Source organism: Trypanosoma cruzi, genomic scaffold, assembly GCF_000209065.1.
Source record: "Trypanosoma cruzi strain CL Brener 1047053516723 genomic scaffold, whole genome shotgun sequence".
In the NCBI taxonomy this organism is placed as follows: Eukaryota; Euglenozoa; class Kinetoplastea; order Trypanosomatida; family Trypanosomatidae; genus Trypanosoma; species Trypanosoma cruzi.
Window position 1 is genome coordinate 92695 of NW_001849576.1, and position 19875 is coordinate 112569.

The 19875-nt window shown below is 47.2% G+C and overlaps 11 protein-coding genes across 11 annotated transcripts, besides 35 other annotated features; all 11 read left to right on the plus strand.

The window, feature by feature from the left end:
- Positions 1–4945: a sequence feature (heterozygous, non-Esmeraldo-like haplotype).
- Tc00.1047053510359.10 (hypothetical protein, conserved) lies at positions 139–1599 on the plus strand (the record flags this gene model as incomplete). Its single annotated transcript, XM_816633.1, has 1 exon — positions 139–1599. One exon carries the CDS (start codon positions 139–141, stop codon positions 1597–1599), a length of 1461 nt encoding a protein of 486 aa, XP_821726.1.
- Positions 1903–1934: a sequence feature (AT_rich).
- Positions 2080–2171: a sequence feature (T-rich).
- Positions 2247–2277: a microsatellite.
- On the plus strand, positions 2469–4247 carry Tc00.1047053510359.20 (paraflagellar rod component, putative; the record flags this gene model as incomplete). The annotated part of the gene is made up of 1 exon (XM_816634.1): positions 2469–4247. The coding sequence occupies one exon, from the start codon at positions 2469–2471 to the stop codon at positions 4245–4247; it is 1779 nt and encodes a 592-aa protein (XP_821727.1).
- Positions 4287–4341: a sequence feature (A-rich).
- Positions 4448–4478: a microsatellite.
- Positions 4635–4704: a sequence feature (A-rich).
- Positions 4893–4931: a sequence feature (GA-rich).
- Positions 4938–4963: a microsatellite.
- Positions 4946–5132: a sequence feature (haploid, non-Esmeraldo-like haplotype).
- Positions 5007–5047: a microsatellite.
- Positions 5086–5132: a microsatellite.
- Positions 5133–5243: a sequence feature (areas merged during assembly that could not be assigned to a particular haplotype. This can correspond to areas where the two haplotypes were merged or to regions with more than two copies in the genome that were merged during assembly.).
- Positions 5174–5221: a sequence feature (CT-rich).
- Positions 5228–5254: a microsatellite.
- Positions 5244–19875: part of a sequence feature (heterozygous, non-Esmeraldo-like haplotype) that runs on past the window's edge.
- Positions 5485–5508: a microsatellite.
- Tc00.1047053510359.30 (hypothetical protein, conserved) lies at positions 5634–6704 on the plus strand (the record flags this gene model as incomplete). The annotated part of the gene is made up of 1 exon (XM_816635.1): positions 5634–6704. One exon carries the CDS (start codon positions 5634–5636, stop codon positions 6702–6704), a length of 1071 nt encoding a protein of 356 aa, XP_821728.1.
- Tc00.1047053510359.34 (hypothetical protein, conserved) lies at positions 7169–8029 on the plus strand (the record flags this gene model as incomplete). Its single annotated transcript, XM_816681.1, has 1 exon — positions 7169–8029. One exon carries the CDS (start codon positions 7169–7171, stop codon positions 8027–8029), a length of 861 nt encoding a protein of 286 aa, XP_821774.1.
- Tc00.1047053510359.40 (hypothetical protein, conserved) lies at positions 8271–8993 on the plus strand (the record flags this gene model as incomplete). The annotated part of the gene is made up of 1 exon (XM_816636.1): positions 8271–8993. One exon carries the CDS (start codon positions 8271–8273, stop codon positions 8991–8993), a length of 723 nt encoding a protein of 240 aa, XP_821729.1.
- Positions 9052–9096: a sequence feature (A-rich).
- Positions 9106–9143: a sequence feature (T-rich).
- Positions 9420–9443: a microsatellite.
- Positions 9459–9492: a sequence feature (AT_rich).
- On the plus strand, positions 9800–11380 carry Tc00.1047053510359.50 (hypothetical protein, conserved; the record flags this gene model as incomplete). The annotated part of the gene is made up of 1 exon (XM_816637.1): positions 9800–11380. One exon carries the CDS (start codon positions 9800–9802, stop codon positions 11378–11380), a length of 1581 nt encoding a protein of 526 aa, XP_821730.1.
- Positions 11490–11520: a microsatellite.
- Positions 11696–11723: a sequence feature (AT_rich).
- Positions 11724–11804: a microsatellite.
- Positions 11839–11885: a microsatellite.
- Tc00.1047053510359.60 (hypothetical protein, conserved) lies at positions 11977–12897 on the plus strand (the record flags this gene model as incomplete). The annotated part of the gene is made up of 1 exon (XM_816638.1): positions 11977–12897. One exon carries the CDS (start codon positions 11977–11979, stop codon positions 12895–12897), a length of 921 nt encoding a protein of 306 aa, XP_821731.1.
- Positions 12173–12218: a sequence feature (G-rich).
- On the plus strand, positions 13105–14067 carry Tc00.1047053510359.69 (mitochondrial carrier protein, putative; the record flags this gene model as incomplete). Its single annotated transcript, XM_816680.1, has 1 exon — positions 13105–14067. The coding sequence occupies one exon, from the start codon at positions 13105–13107 to the stop codon at positions 14065–14067; it is 963 nt and encodes a 320-aa protein (XP_821773.1).
- Positions 14192–14219: a microsatellite.
- Positions 14446–14483: a microsatellite.
- Positions 15304–15335: a microsatellite.
- Positions 15364–16344, plus strand: Tc00.1047053510359.80 (uncharacterized protein; the record flags this gene model as incomplete). The annotated part of the gene is made up of 1 exon (XM_816639.1): positions 15364–16344. One exon carries the CDS (start codon positions 15364–15366, stop codon positions 16342–16344), a length of 981 nt encoding a protein of 326 aa, XP_821732.1.
- Positions 16429–16526: a sequence feature (T-rich).
- On the plus strand, positions 17091–18041 carry Tc00.1047053510359.90 (hypothetical protein, conserved; the record flags this gene model as incomplete). The annotated part of the gene is made up of 1 exon (XM_816640.1): positions 17091–18041. The coding sequence occupies one exon, from the start codon at positions 17091–17093 to the stop codon at positions 18039–18041; it is 951 nt and encodes a 316-aa protein (XP_821733.1).
- Positions 18141–18175: a microsatellite.
- Positions 18258–18374: a sequence feature (T-rich).
- Positions 18555–18577: a microsatellite.
- Positions 18604–19413, plus strand: Tc00.1047053510359.100 (hypothetical protein, conserved; the record flags this gene model as incomplete). Its single annotated transcript, XM_816641.1, has 1 exon — positions 18604–19413. One exon carries the CDS (start codon positions 18604–18606, stop codon positions 19411–19413), a length of 810 nt encoding a protein of 269 aa, XP_821734.1.
- Positions 19617–19652: a microsatellite.
- Positions 19847–19875: part of a microsatellite that runs on past the window's edge.

Below are 19875 nucleotides of genomic sequence, written 5' to 3' on the forward strand. Positions count from 1 at the left end.
TTTGATAACGTTTTATTATTACTATTGTTTTAGAGGGCACCAAGAGGGGGGAAAAGAAAACTATTCTGGGAAAGCGAGGGTGGAAAGAAGGGGAGTCACAGGGTTTATAGGGCGAATTGCATTGCGCAGTTCTTAGCAATGTCACATGCGAATTCCACAGTAGTGGTGATAATTCTTATTTTGGGGCTTTTGTTGCTTGCCGGCACGTCGGATGGGCAACGGATGTCGTTACCGCGAGAAACATATCCGCGTCCTGCGAAGGACGGGGTCAATCCCGCCGCGATGTTTCTCCGCTGGGCGCAACTTGTAAATTCCTTCGTGGAGGCGCTTCTTAACGCAGCAGGGCCGGCGACCGTCGCTGATAAATTAAAACGCAACGCACCGACAGATATGGAGGGTTCAGAGCTAAGGGCGATTTCGATCTCGCCCAACTATTTAAAAGCACTCCAGAATGGAGACGTGAAGAGGGCCGTCGACCACGACGACGGATTGAAGTATTTACTGCCGCCAAAAAGAACATTACCGCCTCACTCGTGCTGGTCTGGCTACCTGGCGGTTCCTAACACCACCATCTTTACTTGCGGCAGCGACGGAAGCAAAACAGCCGATGAGTACAGTAATATGACTGATTATCAACGGGCAGGATGCCGGCACGATGAGAAGGTTGAAGCAGTCTGTCTCTGTCCGATCGGCACTGTGTGGGTGAAACGCAGGTTCGATAGAGAGTGGGTGTGTTACCCACGACTACTTCTTGTCTCAGCGCGGTTGGAGGACAAACACATTTGCCAAGATTCCCTCGGCGGATCGTTGGGGCTCCGCAGCAGCTACAACCCGAGTGACTTTTGCATCCACACCCAGCGGAAAGCAACGCTTCTCCTCAACATCAATGTGAGTTATCGATGGACGGAGAATGATGAACTTGCCGACATTCTTGCGGCAAAGAACAACCACCTTGTATTTGGGAAGCTGCAATACGATGAGACGTACATTACATTGCTTCGAGGCATTTCAGGCCTCCCCGACGTGTTATCCCGCTCCCCGACACTATTTCGTTTTGGTGTGACTCCTAACGCGTCGCATTTAGACGCATTTGGGGTAGTGGAAGGACACCCGTTGCAACGGGATGGTGCATTTGAGCACGTGGTGTACCCGTTTCGGGAAATGACACTGTTGTACCATGGACAAGTTGTTCAAAAGCTCTCCGATTCAGAGGTCATGAACACTTTTTTTAGTGGAGATAGAAACTTTACATTGCAACAAGTGACAAGGGATTTAAGTCGATTGAGTGATTCCTATATAACAAGCGGTATGATGTATATGGAGATTGGTTTTTATGGTACGGGTATTCCATTTGGAGCTCGTCATTCTCATTTATGGATTACGTTTAAAGGAACCTTACCAGTGAAAGGAAATTACAATTATGACCAGTCGCCGAGCCCAGCCATTATCGCTGCCATGACTTTTGGTGGTGCGGTACTTGTAATCACTATGGTAACAATTTTGTGTTATTTATGCCGGCGGCAGAAGGACATTGATGATCCGCTTCTGGCCAACGCTTTAGAGAAACAGAGTCAAATGATGAGGAAAAAGAAGGATTGAAAGAATAATTTTTTTTCCTCTTCTTCTTCTTTAAAGTGTTCTTAAAAATGCATGTTTATTCTATTTGTGTTTATATATAACAGTGCACACACTCTTTTCTGTGTGTCTTATCATCCTTAAAAGAAAAAACACAAAACCAACAACTTTTGTTTGCTCTTGTCTAAATGCAATGTGAAAAAAGCCTATGATGCAAGCATCTTTTCGTTCCCCTCCCCCCTCCCCCACACACATGTACACATACATACTTACAGATGTCTTACGAATCCTTTAGTCTGCGAAACCGAAACTGGAACAACGAAGCAGTAATTTATAAATAAATAAATAATTATAATATACATCCATATATGTGACGGGGTATCCTTGTCCGGTACAATTTGCGTGACTGACCCTTTCCTTTTTCATTGCGTTTTCTTCCTTTTTTTTTTTTGTGTGTGTGATTGTTTGTTTATTGAACAGTTTTACGTGTAATTCTCCTCCCCCTTTTTTTTTGTATTTTTATTTTTTTTTCCTCTCTGTCTTTGTGTGTGTGGGTTAATTTTGTTTTTCTTTGATGTGTGTTTTTTTTTTCCTTTGGTGGGTTCCTGCGTGGCATACACATTAAAGAACACAACAGCAATAAAAAAAGGGTCAAGCGATTAAGTAAAGCCAAAAAAAAAAAAAAAAAAAATAGAAACAAAAGGAACATCAGGGAAGTGGGAGGTTTGAATTGAGCGAAGATAAAGTCATTCGCTTCAATATTGACGTGTTTCTTGAGTTTTTTTTTTTTCGTCTTCTTTTTTGGCTTACGGGTGTTTCGAACAAACGTGTGAAATTCCAGGAGACGCCACGGTAGAAGAAGACAGGGACGCAACGAGAAATAAACTGCGGCAATGACGGTTTACCATGAGCAATTTGCCCTTGTGCCCCCTCAGTACCCACGACGGGCGGTCCAGGAGGCGGAAAACCATCGTGCATTGGCTGCACTGTATGAACTCGTGGAGAACGCCATTGCCACGGCAGAAAATTACGTGGCGTACACGGAGGGACGGTTGGTGCCACTCTCTTCACGCGGTTCTGAGCTTCTGGCAGCCTCAAAGGAGCTGAGGGAGCGCTACAGGCATGAAGCCCCATGTGGTTGGACGGAGCAGAAAGTCATGCAGCACTGCGAGCAGGAAGTGACCGTGGAGGAAATGGCGGAACTTCTCTTGCGTCCGCCACTTGACGTTTCGGGAATTCGGAGCATCTTGCGGACTCTGCAAGAAACCCGGACACAACTTCCACGGGGTCGATTTCTACTGATGCGAGACAACCTTTCCGCGCTCAAGCCCCATCAACCACCCGATTTGGTGCGTGACCTTTCTGACGTTTGTGGGGCTCTGTATGAAATTCAGTATGTCGACCTTATGGCGGAATTGCGTGCGGAACTCTCGGAACTTGACGGTGAACGCGACAAGGTGCAGGAAAAGTTGAAGGATGCCATTCATTTATATGAACGCGCTCTTGCTAAAGGGGATGTGGTGGAGGTGGAACGGGCTCACCGACAATTAATTGCCGCGCGCTACGAATTTGTGAACGCGTGTGCGAAGCTTATGCATCAGATTCTCGGGGAAGATATGGCCTCTCAAGAGAGCGGTTTTGCGGCTGAGATGGAAGCCCTGCGTCGCGATGCGACGGACAGCATTTCGCGGTTTGTGGAAGCCCTTCATGAACGACGCCAGGCCTTTCGTAACGACCTTCATAACTGTGATAAAAAGCGCCTTGAGGAGGACGGCAACCACCAGAAGTGTTTGGAGGCCTACAACGCGGAGGAGCGGGAAACAGCCGCACAAATTGGCCAGATTGTTGAGCAGAAAAAGAAATTGGTGGAAGAGTTGCGTCAAAAGGCACGTGAGCTACGAGATATTACGTTGAAGCAGAAGGAAATGGTTGAGGCGCAGGTGCGGGCGAAGCGGGCAGAGGAGGAGCGTGTGACGGCATACAATGAGTTTGTTAACATGGAAGAGCAGCAGAAGCATCGCCTCCTCCGCTGCCTCGCCTACTTTGACGGGATGGAAGAACTCACAGCAGATCTGCGGTCGTACGTCGATGAAATGGTCACCCGCATCCCGCAACAGAATCTTCGCCAGGTTATCGATCAACTCAATGACATTGAGGCAGAGGCCTTCATGAACGCGTACAGCGGTTTTGTCTCGTGCTGCGGCGAGCTGACGGTAAAGAAGATGCACCGCCTTGACACACTGGAGCGACAGGCCCGCCTCCTGGAGCACAACCGCGACTCCGCCATGGAGAGTCTTGACCCCAATATGAGCAACTACCGTCTGGAGTTGGATGATATCATTGAACAGATGAAGGGTGTTTCTGGTGTGATTAACGCTCTCAACGCAACGCAGGACGCTGGCGAGCAGTTGTTTCAAAGCGTTGAAAAGGGTGTGCTGGCAAAATACGAGCGCAGTGGTACTCCATTTGTGCACCCACTGCAGGAGTATGGCATCAAGTCGGTGGAAGAACGCAACCGATTTGTCGATCGTTCCATGCATTACGTTGAGAATGAGGAGCGCAAAGTTTTTGAGAAGAGGAATGTACTGAATCGTATGCGTCAAGCCGTCGAGGAAGACGAGGCTGCCACCGAATCTGCGATACGCAACCTCCCTGCAGCACCGGAGTATTGAGCGGGAGCAGAGTGTGTACACATGAAGGAAATTTGAACGAAAGAAAAGTGAAGAGTAAAAAAAAGAAGAAAAAAAAAGAAAGAGGGAAGGAAAGGCAAAACGAAATTGAACAACGAGATGCAGAGGAAGAGTGTGTCTCTCTCTTTCTGTGTGTATGTGTCCTGTCAGTTGGGGTGTCTCGATTCCACATGAAACTGCCTTGTGTGCATGTGTGTGTGTGTGTGTGTGCGTCTTCGCAAAACAGGGAAGAAGAAGAGAGGGAAGAAAAGGAAATATATATGTATGGAAATTTTTTGGAATTGGATGTAAACTACGATGTGAAATAATGATGTATCTTCGGAGAGATTGAATATGGGAGAAACTGTGCTCCAGTAAACGTAACAGAGGAAGAAATGGAAGAAAAGAAGGAACAACAAAACAACAAAAAAAAAAACAAAGAGGAAGAGAGAAAGAGAGAGGCGGAAATTGACGAGAATTGGGCGAGTGATGTCGGATGGAAGGGGGGGGGGGAGGAGAAGGGCGGGAAGGCCCGAATTGGCGCATCCCTTCCCACTGATCGATTGTTATTACTATTAATATTTTCTTATGGCGGCAAGGGGATGCCGGTTCTAAAGAAAGAAGGCCGATACACACACACCCACACACAGAGAGAGCGAGAGAGAAAGTGAAAGAGAATGAGAAAGATACAAGTATATATACATATATATATATATGTACAGCTTTACCCACTCAGTAATTGCAGAATATTCAAAAAATCTCTTTTTTGTTGTTGTTCTTTTTTTTTTTTTTTTTTTTTTTTTGAAGCTGTAGACTTTCACTGATGTTATGTGTGTCGTTGTTTTTTTTTTTTTTTTTTTCCTTTCTTTCTTTCTTTCTTTTTTTTTTGTTCTGCATTTTATTGCCCATGTTTGATATTTCCGTTTGACCTTTTTTTTGTTTTTCTTTTTCGTTGTTGTTGTTCTTCTTCTTCTTTTCATACATGTGTGTGTGTGTGTGTGTGTGTGTGTACGCTCACCGAACTGACAGCTGCTCCTGCAATTTGGACGGAATTAAGACGACACACTCTACTTGTTACTTTTGATGTATTATTACAAGAAGAATTGGATGTCTTTTGTTTTTGTTGATTTTTCTTTCTTTCTTTCTTTTGGTTCCATAATGTTTTGTATACGATTGCGCATATACATGGCCGTTATTGCTCTAACGGCCGCGTTCTTATTGATGCTGGCAATTTTTGCCCTTTTTTTTTTTTTTTTTTTTTCTTCCCCATATCCATTTGTGTGTATATGTATACACGCATGCACATGTATGAATGTATACATTAATTTGGATGAGGGGGGTTAGGAGTGTGCGAAAAGCGGCTGTGGAGGGAGGGGACACCAGCACTTCATGAAATATCTTGTGTTACTCGGACAATTGCCCGGTGAGGGACTTTGGGCCACGGCGGAGGATTACAACGGACTTGTTTCTCACATGAAAGAAGCATTTGGAGTTGATTACAATCCAATCTTTAAGTACAAACTTCCATGCAACCCTAAGATGCTTAGTCCACCAAATGGAACGTGTCATATCATTATTGACGACGAGGATGATTTTCAAATATGGAAGAATGGACGTGTCCCAGTGAATCGCCACCGCGATGCACTGGACGATATTCATCATCCCCCCACACCACTGACGACGACATTGTATGTGTTCAGGAAAGATGTACATTCCTTTTCAACATCCAAATTAAAGGATTCGGGCAGGGCGAGTCGTAATGTGGAATTAAAGAGTGGTGCGGAACGTCCTAGCCCTGAAGTATTGCACGCGGAACATGATGTTGTAAAAATGCCGCTTTACTCATTGCTTCCGCCACTTCTTCTACTTCAACTCGGTGTGCGTGTGGCTCTTCGGCACAGCAATGCAGCAGAAGCCATTTTGTTCAGTAGCCGATCCGTGTCTGGTGCGGGTGAGGGCCACTGGGGATTAATGGTGCGAAAAGCGCAGTCTGCGTGGGGGGTACTTCGCCCATCTTTTCGATATCTGGACCTTGACCACGGCGTTACGGCAATGAACATATTTAACGTGCGGGATTATATGTTTTGGAGTCGAGGTGTGGGTCGTGAAAGGGTGGAGTTGGTAGTGCTGGAGCATGTTTATCGTGATGCATCCCACGCTTCACCTCTCTCGGGTTTGTTGACTGCAGAGATCGAGAAGTCTCGCACGGCAGAGACGAAATACGCCTCTTCCAACACCATTGCCGCCCGTCAGATGGACGGGACTCTCGGGAACAGGTGTAACTACACCGTTACGACGGAGGCGACTGTTAGAGGAGTGCATTGTGGGTTATATGGCCCCTCGTTCACCACGGATGCGTTGATTCCACCCAAATATTCCGAATTAGAGGCTGAGGCAGCGAATTCTTTAGAGCATCATCGAACTCTTGTTGGTATTCTTACACGAAGTGGGCTGTTTTAAGCGTACACGGGTGATCATGCCGGTCTTTGGAGTTTCAGAACATTTTTGACACTGGTCTGAGTGTCATGTTTTGTAAAGTACATGTATAGTGCCCGTTGAATTAATCTTTAATTAGCCCATGTATTTTGTATCTGTGTGTTTTTTCGCGTTGGATGTTTTCATTTCTCTGGGGTCATGGGTTTTTGCTGATTTCTGCGGCCATCGTTTCTTTCGTGAGCCGTTTCTCCAAGAATTACACGGCCTACAGGCGGTCATTTGTTCATATAGTTGGAGTCAAGTGATATTCCGGTGTTAGTAGCTTCCCGCGTTGCAGCTTTCTCTGCTCCTTTTTTTTTCTTTTTTCGGTTTCAAAGTGTTGAGGGGCGGCGGGTCCACGAGACGGGTTGGCGGTTTAGTGAGAAATTTTGTAATTTCTTATATTTGCCCGCGTGCCGCTTGATTTATTTATTTGTTTTTTCTTTTTCATGTGTGCTATGGAGGGAGCGGGCCCGTGCAGACTGCCAGAGAACCACGGAAGCACCTCTTTTGCGGTGAAGGTGGCTGGCTGGTTGGTGCCGGATGTGCGCCGGCACCTTTTTCTCCTGGTGTGGATCTTTGGTGTGCCAATACACTTACAGTATGTGGTGCACCTCATTCGTATGTCAGCCGTCTCATTGGAGATTGGGACAGGCGTCACGATGACAGGGTCGGAGAAGGAACAGGTGGCACACACTGCGATGGAAGCGGGGGACTCGCCCTTCTGTCCCGATGAAGCCTCACTGCGAGATGCGGCCTTGGATATTTTGTTTGTGCAAGTCTTGGCTGACTGTCGCGCGGCAAACGAACGGGTGCGGAAGGCCTCACTTTCAACCGATGAGTGGTCAGAGGTGCAAAGTTTGTCGTACCGTGTGGATGAGAATGGCGTCACGCGGGTTGTTGCACAAGACGTTCTTGCAAAGGGCGAGGTGCTGGCGCTTCTGCCTACAGGTGCGGCGTTGCTAGAAGAGCTGGAGGCGACTTATTTCACGGCAGTCGATCAGGCACGGCGATTTCGGGAGCAGTATCCTTTTCCTCTTGCTTGCTGGGAGACACGGTGTAGACGAAATAACAGGACACAAATTAAGAAGAAGGAGCACAGCCGCAGTGAGTGTGCCTCAGCCGCGATTGATTGTGAGGCGGATGTGATTCTTATCGACAGCGACGACGATGTACGCTCGCTCAGGAAACCAGATATTGTGATACTGTCCGATGACGGGAGCGGTGGCAGCAGTAGTAGTGGTGGCTATCAGCCCGTGAAGCGACGACGGAAAGTTTCCCCAAGGGCTGTATATGAAGTGGTGGAGTGATGCGCGTTTTGTTTATTTCCTCTTGTTTTTTTTCCCCCCCTCTGTACGTGTATTTGTATTTTCTTGTTTTTGCATTTTTGCATTTCTTCTTCCTTTGGGGAAGGGGAAGGGGCGATGTTCTGTCTCTTACTGTCCGAGAAATGACTTCTTTTTTACTTTTTCTCCTTCTTTCTTTATGGGTACAGTCTTTGATTTCTTTCCGTTCTTATTGGAAGTGGGTGTTTTTTTTTTTATTTCAATTATGTCGCTGCAGAATATTCTCGCTGCGGCAAACTCGCCGAAATTGGTTCGTATTATCTCCACCGTTGAATCCGTACTGAAGCCGTTGAACAAAAGCGGGGATACCGCCAGGGCTCCTGTCAGCGCCACGGAGAATGGCCGTGGTGAAGGGAATTTTTCTGAGAACACGGTGTTCCTCAACCTCTACGACCTGACTGAGGCGAATGATGTCTTGTACCACGCCGGGATAGGCCTCCACCACACCGGCGTGGAGGTGTACGGCATGGAGTTTGCGTTTGGCCGCTGCGATGAGGGCTCCGGGGTGTTTGAGGTGGCACCGAGATATTCACCCCCACACATTTTTCGCGAGCAACTCGTTCTTGGCGAGACACAACTATCGCAGCAGGAGGTGCTCAACATTGTGAAGGAGTTTAAGGAGAATGACCGTCAGTGGTCCGGCCGTGCGTACCATCTGGTGCAGAACAACTGCAACCACTTTTCAGAGGCCTTTGCGAAGCGACTGTTGCCCCCGGAGGTGCGGGCAGAGCAGCAAAGACAAGGAAAACTCCGCGTCTACGATGATGGTGAGCGGGAATTGGTCGAACTGTCAAATGGTGCGACGGCGATTCTGCCACCGTTAATGCCTCGCTGGATCAATCGCTTGGCACGCAATGCATCACGCTTTATGCCCAGTAAATTGGTCGAACGGATCGATGCGATGGATCGAGGAGGAGGGGGGGAGTAGCGGAGTAGGGTCCAAGACGTGGAGTGAAACATCTCCCCAAGGGGAACCAACAAGAATTAAAAAAAAAAGAAAAAAAAAGAGGAGACACATATAAATAAAAAAATATGCATAATCTTTGTTTTTTTTTTTTTTTTGCTTCTTCTTTTTATTGTGGGCTGCTACTAAAAATAATAGGCAATACATGAGGACAAATGTTAAAAACTTAGGGATGCGTGTAAATTTTGCATTTTGACTCATTTTGAAATTGCGATTTCTCAAATGTTTGCTTTATTGAGTGGGGGGGTCGGGGCGGCCCGTGTGGAAATTTGTATTTAATATTATCAAAATGTGTGGAGGTGAAGATCCGTGTTTTTTTTTTTTTTCCTTTTTGTTTTGGGAGGGGGGGTCACCATTTAATTTTGCTGCTGTTCTGATATAAATACGTCTTTGTTGTTGTTGTTGTTGTTGCTGAGTCGGATCTTTACCAAAAAATAAAAATAATAATAATAATTTTTTTTTAGGCACCACCGCCCTCTTCTCCTCCTCTTTTAGCGGCTTCGGCTTGCGGCCGTTGGCGTTGGCCGGCGTCTGGCACTTCTCACGGAAAAAACGGGGGAGAAAAAAAAAAAAGAGAGAGAGAGAGGGGGGTAGATGCCTAAAGAAAAATTTGGGGGAAAGAACGTTGTGTTCATACGCATGTGTTTGCGGGGCGATATGACGGTCTGTGTGTTGTTGTTTGATGCCCTATGGCTGCTGTTGTGCCTCTTTATCCACTCAACGGTCTTCATCAATAGGGGAGGGGATAGAGAGAAAGCAAGGGAGAGAAGATGCCACCAAAGAAAGGAAAAGGAAGGGACGCCACGGACGACAAAACCCCACCGATGGCGCTAAGAGCACAGGTGGAGTACTGTGTATCTGTGAACGCCCCCTTGCGGAGGCGCATGGGCCACCTGTCGTACGTTCATCCCAAAAACGGATTGTTGTACGTCGTGGGTGGGTGCGATTTGGACACGCTTCCGAAGGCAGTGAAAACAGCGCACTCGGAGGAAACTCTGGAGCCCATGCCACTTGCGGAGTGTTGGGACGAAACTACCCGCACGTGGGGTGTGGAAGGCGCATCATTACGGGAGAAAACCCCGCAATCAGAGGTCGACGAGCTGGTTTCTTCCAAAACTGATATGAACAGGCAGGATGATGTCGATGCGGGGGAGGATAAGAAGGAGCGGACGCCTTCAGAGGGCGAGGCTTTTGCGCCAAGCGAGCCTGTTTTCATCCACCGTCCACTGCGGGTGCCCGATGGGTTTTCATGGCCTACATTGGCGGCAACAGTAGTGCAGTGGTGCTCCGTGCGGAAGGACGATTATACAGCGCTTTCGACTGCCGTTTCGAATGTTGATTCAGAGTGTTTACACGAGGCTGCGAACGAAGGCGTGGACGCTGGGAACGATGCTGACGGCAGCGGAAAAACGGGGGAACCTGATGCTTCCGCGGCGCGCGAGCACCCCGTGGTTTTTTTTATTGGCGGTTGGAAGAGAAACGGCCGTACCTCACACACGGTGGGGGTTGACATGGATAAAGGATCTCTCCTGCACATTCGTGGTGGGATGGCAGTTTCTTCACTGCCCTCGACGTGCATGACGGGTTGCGTGGCTCAAGATTGTGTGTATGTTTTTGGCGGGAACACGGCTGGTGGCGCTGTTGGCTGCAACTTGTCAGTCATGAGAACGCTGGACCTCAGAAGCCGCAAGTGGGTTGAAAGGACTGGGGTGGAAATGTCCACTAGCTCTCCCTTTCCCCGCTCTTCCCACGTTGCTGGAGTGCTGTTGGACCGCTACATCGTTATTCACGGCGGACGTCGTCTGGCCCCGGTCCCAACAGGGCGTCGTCCAGAAAAGGGCAAGAAGGTAGACCCAAAAGTAGTACAGCCAATTGAAAAACTGGTTCTGGACTTTTGCAATGATGTTGCGGTGTACAATCTGGAAAAGAAACAATGGGTGGCAACGGCTATCAATGTGGGTCCCCTGGGCCCACCGGCGAGGTACGCCCATGCGGCCTGCGTGTTAAGTCCTAATGAGCTTTTATTCCACGGCGGCATTGGAGTTGGTGGTAAGGTTCTGTCTGATGCCTGGATCCTGCGTTTGCTTGAAAAGAATGAGAACAATGTATCTATTTCATGGGTGAAAGTGGTGGCCAACGAGACAAAAAAGCTGCCGTTCCCTAGCCGCTGTTACCATTCCTTGGCGGCGGCGGCTGGAAGACGTGTTTTTATCACCGGCGGCACATGTCCATCGGAAGATGTGGAGGATGTGTGCATTATGGAAATTGATCCTTTTGAGATAGCGATTTCTCATTTGGATACACGCAGACGCACAGTGATACCACGAGATTCACGGCGTACCCCCGTTTAGGGTGGAAATGTAATATATTATATCCCTTTTTTTTTTTTTCTCTATTATACTTTTTGTGTAGGCGAATATTCATTTTTGCACTTGGAAAATGTAAATATTGCTTCTGATGTTTTTTTTTTCTTTTTTTTTTTTTTTTTTTTATATTCTTGACTTCTAATGACGTTAAAAGAGAGAAAAACAACCACAAACTCCATGCGTGCTTGCGCCTAAGGTCAATGACCAAACAACCCTGAAGGAAACACGGAAATGAAGAAGGAATTAAATAAATAACAAACAACGCGCATACAGACACGCAGACACTGTCGTGCTGTATTCAAATTTTTTGAATTTTATTTTATTTTTTTCTCTCTCTCTCTCTCTCTCTCTCTCTCTCTCTCTCTCTCTCTCTCTCTCTCTCTCTCTCTCTCTTTCTTTCTTTCTTTCTGTGTGTACGTGTGGCATACACCTCTGTAATTTAAAACAAACACAACAACGACAACAACAAGAACGATAAAAAGAAAAACAATTAACAGGACAAGTGGGTCAAGTGTGGGGGGGGGGGGCACACGGGAGTTGCATGCATACATTTATAGCATTGCAACTCTCAACTTGTTGACATGTACACGGCCTTAGGGAGGGGTTCGGCGTTGCGGGAGTCAAATAACGTCGTTACGCATTCCAACGCGGGTACCCGAAGTATTGTGGAGGGAAATGGCAAATCGACTTTGAGATTACCGTACAATAAAGAGAATGAAGCAACGACAGAGACATCCGATTTCTCCTTACAAGGAACGATGCTAAAGACGCACATGAAGGGAGAGGAAGAAGGAGAGAAGGCGGGGGAGGGGGAGGAGGAAGGTGAACAAGGGCAGCGGTCGTTGGGAGAAAATGTCTTTGCCGGATCCTCGAACCGCTCCGCCCTGAGTGATTCCCTGTTTCAGACGAACTTTCGCAAACGGATAAAAATTTCATGGAAATGCGGCATGTGCGGTTATCACGTTCTTGCCATGGACCAAAATGGGAAGCCGCTACCACTCTCTGTGTCATCCTTTGGCCAAGTGCTTCCAATGAGTTGTCCACGATGCCAACTAGAGCACACCAGCTGGGAACAGGCGGTGCCATTTGACGAATATGGGGATCACGCGAATATTCGCTCCAAACTTTCGAACAATTACGTTCGCACGGCAAGTAACGTAGGGGGAACAGATGTGGAGGATTTCCGTCCCACCGCAACCAAAAGAGCAACGGGCGTCGGAGTGGAAACGCCTGAAATTCCTCCCATCCTGCAGGAGATTGGTTGTTGGAGGCAAAAAGAGGGTGGGGGACAGAGGGTTGCGCAGAATGATCCACGATTTTGCGGACCCCGCATGGCGTATTACTGTGGCAAATGCGGTCGAAAGCTCTTACGTATTGATCCCTACGGCGAGCTCGTTCCGATGGTTCGTGACGAGGATGGATCCGTGCTGCCTATTGTCTGTCCTGGATGTAAAGTAGAACACAGTCAGTGGGATGTGAAGCCCTTTACTGTAACTCTATGAGAATTGAATGTACATCTGTTTCCTTCTTTTTTTTTATTTCTGCATGTCTCTCTCTCTCTCTGTGTGTAGTTGCGTTTTTAGTTTTTATGGACTGGCCATATTGACTCTAGAAGTGAGTGAATTCTTCTTTGTTTTTTTTTTTTTGTCATCTTGTCGTGTTATCCGCCTCTTTTTTTTTTTCCAATAAATGTAGAAAACTGCGATTAAATGGATGGGGAGATGATTTTAACGTTCCTCCCCGGGGCGGCGCAAGGATTAACAACGGTCGCTCTAGGACATCCGCTTGATACCGCCAAGACCCGCATGCAAGCTGTGGGTCCCAGAGCAAGCCGATCCTTTGTGTGCACAATTTGGAGCATGACCCGTGCAGAGGGGGCATGGAGTCTGTACCGTGGTGTTACTCCACCCTTGGTGATGTCAGCAACAAAGCGTAGTTTGCAGTTTGCTGTGTGGGACACGTTTCGGCAACATGATATTCAACGAACATCACATGGGGCCTCCCCATCGTACGTGAGTTGTACTTTCTCCAAAATATTTGCATGGATAGGGGCATCGCCGTTTCGTTCAGGGGCAATTGCGGGTGGCTTTGGAACAATTATTGGTTGCCCGATGCATGTCATAAAGATCCAAACACAGTTTTCTACTCGCTGCGTCACAAAAAATGCCTGGACGTGTGCAATTGATATTTACCGCAATGAGGGTTTTTGTGGATATTATCGTGGGTTTCGGTACCATGTCGTGAAGGATATATTTTTTGCCAGTTGCTATTTGGGTTTGTACGATGCAAGTAGGCGGTGGTTGTGTGAGCTCTTTAGTGTGTTTTCGCAGCAAAAATGGGGTCCTCGCGCAACCGTCATAGTGGGAGATTCCACGGAGTATTTTACGAGTCAATCAGCATTCCTTGCAGGCAGCATTGCCTCCATGGCTACATGGACCCTCCTATATCCACTTGACACCATAAAAACAATTGTACAGGCCCGCAACATTGGCTTCTTGCAGGTGACGGATATCTTTAGGCGGGAGATTTCCGCAATGTACCGGGGAATTGGGGTGTCGCTGGTGAGGGCGGGCCCTGTGAGCGGTGCGGCAATGGTGGTGTACGAACTGGCGAAAAGCAAGACGGATCAGTTGCTGCTGCAGAGCAGAAGAGGGCACACAGCGGCGGGGTAAAATGGAAAAATACGGTGCTAATAATATGAGAAGACAAGAAAAGGAAACCGCTTAATTAAGACGAGAATGGAGGAGCTACTCGTTGTTTGAGAGCTCTTATACAAAAGCACACACCTACACAGGCATATATATGTGTATACGTATATGTATATATGAATACGCATCTGTTTGTTTTCTGTGTGCTGGCATTGGCATCAAAATTGGAAAAAAAAAAAGAAAAACAACATTCACACACATTTTTTTCTTCCTTTTGTTGGTTTTTATGCTAAGACTGTTTGCGTCCCCCCCACCTTTTTTTTATTACTTATTATTCCTGTGCAGGCTCATGAAGATGCCTACTCCCTAATCAGAAATGGATTCTTACCGTTCCATATTGTGTTTTTTGTCTTTTTTTTTTTAACTTTTTTTTTTTTTTTGCTGTTTTTGCTGCCAAAGCTTAAATACATACTTTTCTGCACATCTCCCCTTCCATCTCTCTCTCTCTCTTTTTTTCCGCATGCGCTTTTATATGTGTGTGTTATGTGGGCTCACGCACGCATGTGCGCCCTTAATCTTTTGAACTCAACGGCGTGTATTGAAGGGAGCGGCAGTTGAAGAGAAAAGGTGCCGGAGGGAAGCCATGGAGACGCACTGAATGAAGGGGGATGAGTACTTCATGAAGAGCAACCGTGCTAGGGTCTTTGAGGCATATTAAGTGCAGTCTGGGGCTGGCCGCTGCCTTTTCATCTTCCTTTTGGGGGTTATTTTGCACTGGAAAAGACAGAAGAGCAGCACCGCACGCATTGGACGGCGGTTGGCAAGCTGCATGGGAACGCTTGCAACTGTCTTTGGGCGCAGCGGAATGAAGTGGCATGTTGCCAGCGCGCGTAGGAGACCATACAAATTTGACCACTTGTAGCGAAGGCATATGGTTTTGTTGACATGTGCCTGTTCCAGGCCCCACTGTACGAGGTGCCACATCTTCTTCTTCGCCATGGCGGACACACAATGGTCTCCAGTCATTACTGGGAGGCGTACCGTCACATGGCACGGTGCACTTTCCCGAAGACAGTTTTGAATACAGTCAAATTGAAAAAAAGAAAATAAAACAAAGAGTGAGGAGAGGGGTATGGTTTGACCTTACCTTTTTTTTTGTTTTTTTTTGAATTTGCGTGTCGTTGCAAAAGAGGGGCAGGGAGGGGCAATTGCTGCTTTCGGTATTCATATTATTTATTGCTTTCTCATTCTCTCTTTCCTTTAGTATTATTATTATTATTATTATTATTATTCCACTCTGTGGGAAAGTTCGGCGAATTCATGGAAGCATATTCAGCTGATGAGCTACTTGTACGGCAGCGTGAGAAGCTCAACGCCAACGCCGCGTGGATTCGGCGTCAGCAGATGCGGATGCAAAACACGGACGGATATGATGGCAACGCTGCTGACGCGGATGAAAACAATATGGACGATATTGTGATGCGAGGGACAGGCGCTGGCGTGAAGGCACAAGAAGGAATGGAACGGAATTTGGCGCAAGAGGAAGAATTTATGAAGACAGAGTTGACCCCGTCAGCGGGGCAGCGACAGTCCGTGGGCAGTGTTTCTCGGCAGATCGCAGTTCGGCAGGCAAGTGCCAATCCACGCAGCCCGGGAGATGTCGGGAACACCGCAAATCAGGGTGACTTCTTCACGACAGTACGAGGAGGGTCCGTGTTAAGGGTACAGAAACGCAATGCTCTTTGGCAGATTCGACGGCAACAAAAGTTGGAGGAAAAACGTACGTTGCATGCGGAGGATTACTCGCAGTACACATTTAGCCCAAAGATACACGGGTACTCGGGAAATGCGTCTGGATCTGCCTTCATGACAGCACCAGGTGTGGAAGAGTTTTTGCAGCGGCAAGAGCGCGCCAGGGAGATTGCCCGCATGAAGGAAGAACGAGGTCGCGTGGATGGCAGTAAATGGGTTCATCGTCTCACGGTAGCGGAACCTTTTGTCTTTGGACAGCGGCCGGAGATTGAGTCTCTTCGACCACCTCTTCAAAACGTGCCGGGAACGCTGCGGGAAATTCTTTCGGAAGGGGAAACGGAATTTGTGAGGAGTGGAAAAAAAAAGATACCTGTCGACTCTCGTAGGGAATTATTACCCGACACACCGGCATCTTTTGAGACGATTGCAGAAGCTGCCGGCGTGTCGCTCCCGCCCCCTGGTGCCTTTAGCTCGTGGGCGTTGCTTTACTGTGGCGGCGAGGCACCCAATGACAGCAAAACCGAGAAGGACAGCACTCCATCCCAATAACACTTTGCACATACATATATATATATGGATGGGTGAGTACGTGTAATGAATATATATGTGGTGTTCGTGCCAATAGGCGTGTGGTTGTTTTTTATTGTTGTTGTTTGCCTTCTCTTTCCATTTCCGTTACTTTACTCTTATTCGTCTTGTATTGTTTTTTTTTTTTTGTTGTTGTTGTTTTGCGTATTATTACAATATGAAGTCAGCCGTAGCGTCCGGTTCTTATTGGCGTTTACGGAAGACATTTGTTTATCGTTATCATCATTTTATGAACTATCGACATATATATGTTTCTCCTTACCTTTCTTGTACTTATTCTCTTTGTGTGTATATTGCCACTCCCTTTTTATTTGTTCTGTACGCAATGAATATTTCTGGGCAGATGGTCACCAGCGGTATCTCACATGGCCGAGAAGCTGCTGAGGATTCATGGCTTTCATCTGACCGGTCCATGACATGACATGTTGCTTCACTGGAGATTCCACTTTTCGCTCTCTTCTCTTGAAATGCTTTCTGTGCCTTCATGTCTGTTGTTTGCCCATCACTCCATGCTAGTGTATCCAGGATACTCGGTCAAGGACGGCCGCAAGTACAGACGCACATTACAAGCGCCTTTTTTTTTTTTTTTCCTTTCTTTCTTACTGCACGACGCAACCAACAGACAACGACGAGGAGGGATTGGAAGGGAAAAAGGAAAAGCAGAAGAAGAGGACGAGTAATAGTGAAGGCCAGTGGTGGCTGGAAATATGGGTCTTTGTGATTCAAAATCAAAACAGGTGTTATCGACGAGTGGCGTAGCAGAAAAGCGAAAGAATTCGTCGAAAGGCAATGGGCCAGCGGTTTCATCCTCCTCCACCGCTGCTCCTGGGTTTCCACCCTCATTCTCAAGCACCGTTCCTGCAGGATCTTCATCCAATGCCCCTACTACTACTGAGAGGAGGAGGGAGGGGGTGGCTGTTGTACTAAACGTCTACAATCTGCAGAGACGCAGCGTCCGCGAATCGCGAAGTCTGAATGAGTGGGTTGGCCTCGGCGTGTACCATACCGGTGTGGAGGTCTTTGGTACAGAGTGGTCATTTGCAGGCTGTGCTAGTTGTTCATCGCATGTCTGTGGTATTTTCCCCTCACGGCCGAAAACTGTGTTGCCTCGGCAAATGCTGAAGGAAAGCATCGTGCTTGGATACCTACCGCCGGACACAGAACCGTCACGTATTTATGCCGTGTTGAGGAAAATGAGCCCACTTTGGTCCGCCTCCAACTATCATATTTTTCAGCGCAATTGCAATCACTTCTCTCGTGCGTTTTGTCATGCTATCAGTAAAGAGTTTCCGGAGGTTAAATTGAAGAAGTTCCCGTCGTACGTTAATCGGGCAGCGCGCGTGGCAGACATGATCCTCCCCGATGTATTTTATCGGTCATGGGCGAGGGGCAATAGTTTTCCGAAGCCAAATTCGCCGATCCCGACTGCTGCTGAAAAAGAAGACACTTCGGGTGCATCTTCTTATGGCTTTGGCTCGAAGGATGAGGGTGTGGCAACGATTCCGATTCCCTCCACTCGTGAGGCGATGGAGTCCATGACGGTGCGGGAGCTTAAAACAATGATGTGGGTGAATGGCATCTCATGGGATGGATGCATCGAGAAGGAGGATTTGATTCAATCCGTAGAGGCACACCGACAACGACATTCTCGAAGATGAAAAGAAACAGGCATTAGGTCTGATGCTTCCTTGAAACGCAATAAAACGTGTGCGGCGGTGCTGAGCGTGTGCGCCGCCACGATATTCCTTTTATTTTGTTTATTATAATTACTATTATTATTATTATTATTATTTTGTAATGCCTTTTTTTTTCGATGGGGCTATTTACTGCTGGAATTATACGGAGTAAGACTCACACATGTAGACTTGTGATGATTTTATTTTCTTTCTGTGCTGCTCTGCTTTTTCTTTTTTCTTTTTTTTTTTCTCCCTTCCTTTTATCTCTTTATGCTTTTCAATTATTTTATTTTATTTTTACTTTCTTGTGTTTCTATGTACATGACATTGGATGATTTTTGGCACGTTGAAACATGTGCGTTTGCGTCGTTAGCGGTAATTAGAGCATCCGTCAGCGAATACCATAGAAGGAAAGTCCTACTGCCTCCTTGCATAGAAGAATTTGTGTGGTGTATTTCTTTTATTTTCCCACCCTTTCCACACACACACACACACAGAGAGAGAGAGAGAGAGAGAGAAAACCTCTTATTACTGTATCGTTAAAATGTCGGGCGATGAATCTGCGCCACGCACAACGGCTGAGCGTCTTCGTGCGGCACGCCGGCGGGAAACGGCTCTTCTCTATGAGCAGTCGTTTGACCGTCGCCGCTGCAGTTTTGTTCGAGGCCCTTATTGTTTGGGAAGCGCCCCAACCATGGCATCATCTGTTAGCAGCGATGTGCCCTTGGTGCGGCAAAACAAAGGTACACAAGGGCAATGCACCAGCGTGATCGCAAAAAGTGAATCACACGAAACCGTCACAGCACGTGACTGTAACGTGTGCGACAGCGACTCATTGCCCATCACACTGTTTGCAAGTCCACTGAAAGTCCTCGACCGCAATTGGAGCGGCTACAACACCCCACGGCGACCTGAGTGGTGTATGTACGGTGCGGGCACACACACACCGAAGAAAAAATTATCAATGAATACCGTTACCAGCACAAGGCGACAGCCACCGTTACTTCTTCGTCCTTCTTCGGCAGCCACGACGATACGGTCAAACCCCACGGGGGGTTTGTTGTCAAACCGTGCCACCAGTCGACTGATGACCACACCGCGGGATCGACCCTACTCCTCTTCTTCTTCGTTAATGACTCACAATACAACAATCTCGACAGCGGCGACCGTAATGACGATGGCAGCAGGGACAAGAAGGGCAGACAGCTTCCGAACCACTCCGAGGAGATTGCGTTCTCAGAGCGCCGCTTCCACACGTCCATCAACGGCGAAGGGGCAAACTGGTGGCATGGGTGTTGTGGTTTTGACGAAGGAAGAGGTTCAACGCCTCCATCAACTTATCGCTTCATCGTAATTAGCGACCTCTGCTATTATGGGCCAAAGGAAAACTCATGCTTGTGTCGGGTACATACCCACATTGGGGCGAACTCCGGCAGTTTTTACTGTAACCATCTTTCTTATACATATATATATCTTTTCTTCTTTTCTCTATCCTCTTGACGAATCACATGTGGCTTAAAATTGTTGTTGTTGTGCATATTCTTTGCGTTTATTGACTTTTTTTTTTGTTTTTTGTTTTTCTTTTTTCTCTTTAACGAATTTTGGAGGTGTGCGTGTGGGGTCCCTCCTTGCAGTTGTCAATATAACAGAAGAGTGAAGGACAAGAAGTGGGTGGGTGGGAAGAAAAGGTGAAGCAAAAGGGAAAAAAGAAATAGTTCAGAAAGGCAAACGCTTATTGGTGTGGAAGAGGGAAAGGAGAGGGAGAAGGGGGAAATTCTGTGGGTCAGTTTTTTTTGTTTTTGTTTTCTTTGTTTTT